This window comes from Diceros bicornis, chromosome 8, assembly GCF_020826845.1.
Source record: "Diceros bicornis minor isolate mBicDic1 chromosome 8, mDicBic1.mat.cur, whole genome shotgun sequence".
NCBI lineage: Eukaryota > Metazoa > Chordata > Mammalia > Perissodactyla > Rhinocerotidae > Diceros > Diceros bicornis.
This window is the reverse complement of record NC_080747.1, coordinates 71053116-71062513: the sequence shown is the minus strand read 5'-3', so window position 1 is coordinate 71062513 and position 9398 is coordinate 71053116. Positions and strand designations below refer to the sequence as shown.

General features: G+C 38.4%; 1 protein-coding gene across 2 annotated transcripts; it reads left to right on the top strand.

The window, feature by feature from the left end:
- Window positions 1-266: 266 nt before the first annotated feature.
- LOC131409361 (uncharacterized protein C4orf36-like) lies at window positions 267-8086 on the top strand. 2 transcript variants are annotated; one of them, XR_009220906.1, is made up of 4 exons: window positions 267-377; window positions 3627-3781; window positions 4019-4358; window positions 8062-8086. XR_009220906.1 is itself a non-coding variant. In XM_058546453.1 (3 exons), the coding sequence occupies exons 1-3, from the start codon at window positions 313-315 to the stop codon at window positions 4150-4152; spliced, it is 354 nt and encodes a 117-aa protein (XP_058402436.1). In that variant the 5' UTR covers window positions 267-312; the 3' UTR covers window positions 4153-4400. The 2 variants fall into 2 exon arrangements, 1 of the variants encoding a protein (XP_058402436.1); XM_058546453.1 differs by lacking the exon at window positions 8062-8086 and having other exon boundaries at window positions 4019-4400.
- The last annotated feature ends 1312 nt before the right edge of the window (window positions 8087-9398 follow it).

The window sequence follows — 9398 nt, the reverse complement described above, 5'->3', positions numbered from 1 at the left end:
ACAAAATTCCATGACAGCATACCCAGGCTGTTAACCTGGCATTTTCTCCTTACATGGCAAGGAATGACAAAATGAGTTCATGGAAAATAGAGAACACAGTTCTACATTAGTTCAGCTTCAATGAACACTTATTAGGGATGTTTTGACATTCAGAAATGCTTTTTCTGAATCTTTTTATTATTTGAGTATTAAAAAATATTCAAGTGAAAGCCGTTGATTAGGTGTGTTGCAATCATTTCAGGCGAAGTGAACAGAGTATCAGAGTCATTCGTCAGGCACCTATGTTAGGAAATTGAACTGTAAAAATTCACCATGGCTTATGGCTTGCCAAGAAAGAACACAGTGAAAACCATTTTGCGGAGCGGTTGTTATACAGTGTAAGTATTTATATCATGGTAAGCATTGACTGGGGGTGGGGAGTGTCCTTGTTAAAATAAAAGCACCAGACACCCTTATGTTCCCCTGAGATGCTGGACTATATGAGCCATTTTCAGGTGTCTGGATAGTGATTTTTTTTTTTTTTAAAGAAAAACGTTTTTATAAGAATTTATAAATTATATTACTTGGTCCTTACAACAAAACCACGTTTTCAGGTGTGAAAACTGAGGTTGGGAGAAGTGGTTTGATCAAAGTCACACAGTCGTGAAGTAAAGAAGCCACGGGGTTGGAAGTCTGAGCCTTCTTACTCCAAAGCAACACTTTCTACTACGGCCAGCCGTGTTGAAATACCTCTGTAGATAGCACAAGTCTACCTAAACATGCCTTGGTGTCTGATATGTCTTAACAGAGGACTTAATTAGCTGGTACAGAGTTAGTTTTGCATTCTGTACGCTTTGGCAGGAGATGTATGGACAACTTGGGCTTTGCAATGAAGAAGACCTGGGCTCAAAGCCTGGCCCTGCCCCTGGCTCACTATGTGACCTTGAGTAAATTACTTAATTTCTCTGCGTTTTGGCCTCCACATCTGTAAAATGGACATATCAGTTCCTATCTATATGGTGTGGAATACAAATGAAGTAATCTATGTAAAGTCCTTGCACGTTGCCTGCCATATAGGAAACCTATAATGAACGTGGACTGCTGCCACATGGTAGTTTCACTCTGTAGAATTGTAGTGCTACCTTGTTTTTAATTTTTGAACTTTTGTTGTTTTAACCTTTCTGCCACAGAAATATGACATATTTAGAATTATGAGTCAATGAATTTTTCTTTTTAACAATATTCTAAGAAGTAAATGGAGACAACCTATGGGGTTATAAAACCAAAGCTATAGGAAAACTAGAGAAAACTCACCATTGCATTTTATTAAGTTTTGTCAGTTCAGTATGTGTTTAGACTTTGAACTATAGGCAAGTACCATTATAGTCAATATTATTATGAACATTTTTTGTTGTTGTTGTTGAGGAAGATTCACGCTGCACTAACATCTGTGCCAATCTTCCTCTATTTTGTGTGGGTCACTGCCACAGCATGGCTGCTGATGAGTGGTGTAGGTCTGCACCCAGGAACCGAACCCAGGCTGCTGAAGCGGAACGCAGCGAACTTAACCACCAGGCCATGGGGTTGGCCCCAAAAATAATTTTTATAATGAAGATATTCCTATATCTGGAGAATGATTTAAAGCACTGATTCTGCAGTTTTGGTTATGCAGAATTTTATATCATGAATAATCTCTGCAAAACCAGTGCCTTCTCTGTCATTCTCACAAGAAAGTGAGATCATACTATTTATAAGAGCAGCTAAATTAAGAGGAACAGAATGCTAGTAGCACGCTTTGGAGTTCATTTCCTAAGGCAGCTCCTCACCTTGGGCTTTTTTTGGTTAAGTATTTTTGGAAGATTATTTAAAAAAAAAATAAAAACATTCAAACTGTATAGAGGCATTTGAAAGGAAGATAAAAATGCTATTTCTCATATCCCCATCTCTCCCTGCAGTCCCCTTCAGAGGTAAAATGTTTTCTGTTTTTCTAGAATTTCTGTCTGCTATACAAGATAGATGCACATACACATACACACATATGTATACACACACATACATGTTTTTACACATGGGATTATATTGAACTTTGCTCCTTCTACTATATCTTGTATAGCCTAGTGGTGAAAAGCACAGATTCTAGAGTCTGACTTTCTGGGTTCAAATTCTGAACCCGTGACCAACGGCCTTGTGACCTTGGGCAAGTTGTTCTCTGTTCTTCTTTCCTAATCTGTACAATGAGCATAATAATAGCACCTGCTTACTTCATGGGGTTAATGTGGCAATTAAATGTGTTCATATGTATAAATTGATTAAAACAGTGCCTAGCATATAGTAAATGCTAGATAAACATTAGCTATTTTATTGCTCATGTTTTGAAATCAACATATAAGGATGAACCTCATTCTTTCATTGCATTTATGTTTGTTTAACCAAGCTCTTCATAAAAGACGTTAAGGCTATTTTGTGCATTTTTTTGGACAAACAGTGCTTCAGTGAACATTCTTATAAACACATCTTTTTTTTTTTTTTTTTTGTGAGGAGATCAGCCCTGTGCTAACATCTGCCAATCCTCCTCTTTTTTTTTTTTTTTTTTTTGCTGAGGAAGACTGGCCCTGGGCTAACATCCATGCCCATCTTCTTCCACTTTATATGTGGGATGCCGCCACAGCATGGCCTGCCAAGCAGTGCGTCGTGCATGCCCGGGATCCGAACCAGTGAACCCTGGGCCGCAGCAGCGGAGCACGCGCACTTAACTGCCTGCGCCACCAGGCCGGCCCTAAACACATCTTTGTGTACTTGTTCAAGTACATCTATAATAATTATAGATTTCAAGTCACTCCTTAAAGTTAGATGCTAGAGTAGCAAGGAAGCTAGAAGAGGAAAACAAACAGGTGGCATGTGTGTGACACTCTCACTTCCCACACTCGTACCAGAACAGGTCTCCCGTTCCTCGTGCATATGGACTCACAAGACTGTAGATGAGAAACATGTAGTTGATACTTTAAATTTCTGCATTAGGATACATAAAACAATTCATTTAAAGTCCGTAGTGATTATTTTTAATATTGTAGTTTGGGATTTCATCCCTTTCTCCAGTTTCCTAACAATTCTTTTGGTACTAGTGCTTCTAAATAAATATACTTGGACTGAGTATCAGCTTAATTAATTAACTTCTGAGTCTCAGTTTCTGTCCACCTACATAGTGGTTGTAATGATTAAAATAAGATCACACACTCAAAGCCTTAGAGGATGCCAAGTACCCTGCTCAATGCATGATTATTCCCTTTGTTCCTTCCTTAATGTGACCATATTTTTGATCAGCCGTAAAAGATTTAGAGCTTACAGTTCTTAACTACGTCCTCTTAAAGGATATGGAAAGATTGGATTGACTCCAGGGAGGCTGTATTGTGAACAACAGTTCCTGTCATTATAATTTATGCTAATTTCTCAATATATCTCTACATTAAGTAATATAAAGCTGCTTCTCCTGGCTAAATTTGCAATTCTGGAAAATCCTGAATACCCCCCTGTCAACCAAATGTCTAGTGGAAAATGGAATGGAGAAATTTAATAAGATGCCTTCTGTATATCCCACAGTAGATACTTAATAAATATTTATTGAATGAATTAATGTATTTTTGCCCCAGGCAGGAACCTTGGGATCTTGCGCTGCTTACGAAGACCTGGTATACGAACCTAGCCAACATCAAATTGCCTTTCTTGGAAGAAATTACATTTGGTAGTCCTTTACACCCCCAAAAATGTAAAACCATTAAGGATGGTCTGCTCCCTTCTGCAGAATGTAAGTTCCATAAAAACTACTTTAATAAATTGCAAATTGTGTGTGTGTTATTTTGCTTATTATCAGAGAAATGTTTAAATATGCTCATTCATACCCATACTCCCTATCTATGTAGCCCTGTCTTCTTGTTTAGTATTCAAGAATGTGAATTTCTCTGTGTGATAAATATTCAGTTCTGACTAAATTATGCCTGGTAAAAAATGTCAGTTGGATTGCTTTGTGTATGTTATTTTTCAGCCATCAAACTTGAAAGGGACTCTGAAATGAAGCGCCTGAATAACCTGAAACGTCAGGAAAATGCAGCTGAGGAAATTCAGATTTCCCTAAGAGAAAGGCCAGTTGGTTTGAGAAGACCTCTTCCACCTAAGTGACAGTCATCTCATAGTGGAATCTGAACTCTGTGCTTTCCACATCCGAAGGAATGAAGGGCTCCCACCTGCCACGGTGTCAAGTTCGGTGCAGACATCTGAATGCCCACTGGTGGATGAGCCAGCTCCCGTGAGTTAGTGGACAGCTCTGACGGATCTTCTGGGTCCCTGCCACAGGCTTGTTCCTTTGTATCACAAGCAACAGCTCTGTAAGTAGATGAAAATGCAGCTGGAATTGAGTCATTTGTGCTATTCATTTTTTTTTAATAATTTTTATTTTTATTTATTTTTTTCCCCCCAAAGCCCCAGGAGATAGTTGTATGTCATAGCTGCACATCCTTCTAGTTGCTGCGTGTGGGACGTGGCCTCAGCATGGCCGGAGAAGCGGTGCCTCGGTGCGCGCCTGGGATCCGAACCCCGGGCCGCCAGCAGCGGAGCGCACGCACTTAACCGCTAAGCCACGGGGCCAGCCCCTATTCATTTTGATTTTTGTAAAATTCACCAAGGGAAGAGGAAACTCCTTGTCAGAGACATTATTTTGAAGAACATTTTGAATTTGCATCTTTGAGATCCCAAGGAGACACCAAAAAGAAGGAGACAGAGAACTTCTTTAAGAAAATTTTTTAAAATTAAATTTAATTTTTTTATTGAGGTCATATTGATTCTAACATTATATAAATTTCAGGTGTATGTCATTATATTTTGACTTCTGTGTAGACTGCATCATGTTCACCCCCAAAAGTCTAGTTGCCATCTGAGAGAAATTCTTTTAAAAATGATAAACTGTGAAAATTTTTGTTTGGTTAAGAAAAATTGTAGTTTCATTTTAGTAACTCTCCAGTTTCCAATTTTCAGTGAAATATCATTTATTATTCTCATGTGGTACTTTAAAGTAGAAAGTAGAACTTATTTTGGTCTTGTTCTCCTAAAAAGTCATCTGTCTTTTTCCTTCTGCCTAATTTCATATTGTCTCTCTGGGATGCCTCTGGATCATGTGGAACACACATACATATGTGAAAGTGACGTGAAAACACGAAGACCTTATTATGAGGAAAACTCTTATTTGCACAGAATGGCTGGAGAATGGAGAATTGATTAACTGGAAAGTATTGGATTTGCAGGAACCAATTTTCCTAGAATTTGAATCCAATAAAGCACACTTGGATATGAAAGTTATATTTCAGCACAATTAAGTGTTTGTTAGAGGATTCAGTAGGCATTTCAGGATCTTCTGGTATCTTAGCCTCATTATGAAAGGCATTATGGCATAGTGTTTAAGAGTACATATTTTTGGGGGTTGGCCACATGGCGTAGTGATCAAGTTCAGTGCGCTCTGCTATGGTGGCCCGGTTCAAGGGTTTGGATCCCGGGCGCAGACCTACACCACTTGTCAGCCATGCTATGGCAGCCACCCACATACAAAATGGAGGAAGATTGGCACAGATGTTAGATCAGGGCAAATCTTCCTCAAGCAAAAAAGAGGAAGATTGATAGCGATGTTAGCTCAGTGTGAATCTTCCTCAACAAAACAAAACAAAAGAGTACATACTTTAGACCTTGCTGGCTTCTTCAAATCTGAGCGTGGCTGCTTATAGTGGGAGGAACTGGGGTAGCTTACATTATGTCTCTGAGCTTCAGTTTTCTTAAATGTAAAATAGAGGTAATACTGATACCTCTTTTATAGAGGTGTCATGAGGATTAAATGAAAACTGCCTGGCATGCAGTGAGAACTACTCTAGTATTAGCTATTACTGTGAACATCACTACACTTATACCACTATAATATCAATTTAGAAGATGTATTATATTGGTCTGACTCTGTTGACTTTGTGTAGGCCAGAAGTTTTGAATTTGCAAAAATTTGGTTTTGTTCCTGTCAGTGTGTATGTCCTCACCAGACCATATGACCTGATGTTTCAGTGCAAAATCTGGCCACTTTACCTATGGCATATCCTGATAATTTCTGTTTAAAAACAATAATCTCTGATAATCAGCCATCACTTATGTCTTTCTATTAAAAGAAGCATGGAAAATTTGTGTGTGAAAAAGCCATGTTCTAATGTTTCCATTGTGTAACCCAGGAACATAGATGTCACTTTATGGTCTGCTCTCAGGAACCACCAAGGAACCTTAGGTGTCTTACTCCTCACCTCAGAGCCTTACACGCATAGTTAGTGATGTTAATTGGAAGTATGAGTTATATGCTTCCAGCCTTCTTCAGAGCTGTTGTGAAAATGAATGATATATGTATCTGTTTGCAGAAAGCTTTCCAGAATAAAACATTTAATATTCCTTGAGAAAAGGTGGGATTTGAGGAAGCTTTAGTTTCCCATCATTCTCTTGAGAGAAAAATGCCTGCTTGTGGCTTTAAGATTCTTCTTTTTTTTTTTTTTTTAAGATTTTATTTATTTATCTATTTTTCCCACAAAGCCCCAGTAGATAGTTGTACGTCATAGTTACACGTCCTTCTAGTTGCTGTATGTGGGACACGGCCTCAGCATGGCCGGACAAGCGGTGCGTTGGTGCGCGCCCGGGATCTGAACCCGGGCCACCAGCAGCGGAGCGCGTACACTTAACCGCTAAGCCATGGGGCCGGCCCAAGATTCTTCTAATTATGCTATGTTTTTAGGCAGATATTTCTGAACCTGCTTAAAACTGCACATAGTGAAATAAAATTACATTGCAAAATAAATTTGAGTAATATGTGTTTATGTATCTCTTTCTTGAAATGACATAAGAGCAGGAATATTTTCTTACTTATGTTAGTACTGCCAGGCCTAGCTCAATGCCTAACTTATGTAGGCACTCATTATACATTTGTTGATTATTGACTGAAAATTTCCATGTGGTCAAATGTCCATAATAGAAAGTACTTCATAGTTGTACCCTTAACTTTTTGTGGTATGATAACTTTTAGGAGAGGTAGCCATGATGTGATTGAACATGGGGCTCAAACAGTTCAAGACAAAGATAAAATGAACAAATACACAATTTTTATGTAAAATGTCTTAAAGTTATAAAAACCTATTTTAAAGTGATACCAATTTTCTTTGCATACAAAAATTTTACTCCTTTACATCTCTGACCCCCTCCACTTTGTTATTGATGTCACAAATTACATCTTTTCATATTTGTATCCATTAATAGAGATTTATAGTTATATTTTATGCTTTTGTCTTTTAAATTCTATATCAGAATTAAAAGTGCGCCACCATTACAGTACTACAGTATTCTGTCTTTGTGTGTATATTTACCTTTACCAGTGACATTTATACTTCTATATGCTTTTGTGTTACTGTCTAGTGTCATTTTGTTTCATCTTGAAAGACTCCTTTTAGCATTTCTTGTAGGACAAGTCTGGTCGTGATGAACTCCCTCAGTTTTTTTTATCTAGGAAAGTCTTAATTTCTCCTTTATTTTTTAAGGTCAGTTTTGCTAGGTATAGTCTTCCTGGTTGGCAGTTTTTTCTTTTCAGCGCTTTGAATATATCATCCTACTCCCTTCTGGCCTGCAAAGTTTCTGCTGAGAAATCTGCTGATAATCTAATAGTAGCTCCCTTGTACATGACAAGTTGGCTCTTTCTCTCTTCTCCTTCTGGGACTCCCGTAATGAATATGTTGCTGGTCTTGATGGTACCCCACAAGTCTCTTAGGCTCTTTTCACTTTTCTTCATTCTTTTTTTTTGCTCTTATGACTCAGTAATTTCAAATGATCTGTCTTCAGATTCACTGATTCTTATGCTTGATCAAGTGTGCTGTTGAATCCTTCTAGTGAGTTTTTCAATTAAGTTATTGTATTCATCAGCTTCAGAATTTGTTTTTTTCTTTTTTATAATTTCTGTCTCTTTGTTGATATTCTCATTTTCTTCATGATTGTTTTCCTAATTTTGTTTGTCTATCTGTTCTCTTTTAGTGTGTTGAGCATCTTTAAGATGGCTATTTTGGATTCTTTGTCAGGTAATTCATATATCTGCATTTTTTTTATTGATGTCTTAATAGTTTATAACATTGTGAAATTTTGGTTGTACATTATTGTGTGTCCGTCACCATATGCATGCCTCCCTTCACCCCTTGTGTCCAGCCCCCAACCCCCTTGCCCCTGGTAACTACCATACAGTTCTCTCTGTCTGTGTGTTGGTTTATATTCCACATATGAGTGAAATCATACTGTGTTTGTCTTTCTCTCTCTGGCTTATTTCACTTAACATAATACTCTCTAGGTCCCTCCATGTTGTTGCAAGTGGGACGATTTTGTCTTTTTTTAAATGGCTGAGTAGGATTCCATTGTATATGTATACCACATCTTCTTGATCCAGTCATCAGTCGAGGGACACTGGGGTTGCTTCCACTTCTTGGCTATAGTGAATAATGCTGCAATGAGCATAGGGGTGCATAAGCCTCTTTGGATTGTTGATTTCAGGTTCGTTGGATAGATTCCCAGTAGTGGGATAGCTGGATCATAGGGTATTTCTATTTTTAATTTTTTGAGGAATCTCCATACCGTTTTCCATAGAGGCTGCACCAGTTTGCATTCCCACCAGCTGTGTATGAGGGTTCCCGTTTCTTCACATCCTCTCCAACATTTGTTGTGTTTTGTCTTGATGATTATAGCCATTCTAACGGGCGTGAGGTGATATGTTAGTGTTGTTTTGATTTGCATTTCCCTGATGATTAGTGATGTTGAACATCTTTTCATGTGCCTATTGGCCATCTGTATATCTTCTTTGGAGAAGTGTCTGTTCATATCCTTTGTCCATTTTTTGATCAGGTTGTTTGTTTTTTTATTGTTCAGTTGTGTGAGTTCTTTGTATATTATGGAGATTAACCCCTTGTCAGATGTATGTTTTTTTGCTGAGGAAGACCAGCCCTGAGCTAACATCTATTGCCAATCCTCCTCCTTTTTTTTTTTTCCCCCTTTTTCTCCCCAAAGCCCCAGTAGATAGTTGTATGTCATAGTTGCACATCCTGCTAGCTGCTGTATGTGGGACACCATCTCAGCATGGCCGGACAAGCGGTGCGTCAGTGCGTGCCCGGGATCCGAACTCGGGTCGCCAGTAGCAGAGCATGCACACTTAACTGCTAAGCCACGGGGCTGGCCCCGTCAGATGTATGTTTTGCAGATATTTTCTCCCAGCTGGTCGGTTATCTATTCATTTTGATCCTGGTTTCATTTGCCGTGTAGAAGCTCTTTAATAGATCTGCATTTTTTTAGGGTTGGTTTTTGGAGATTCATTTTGTTCCTTTGATTGG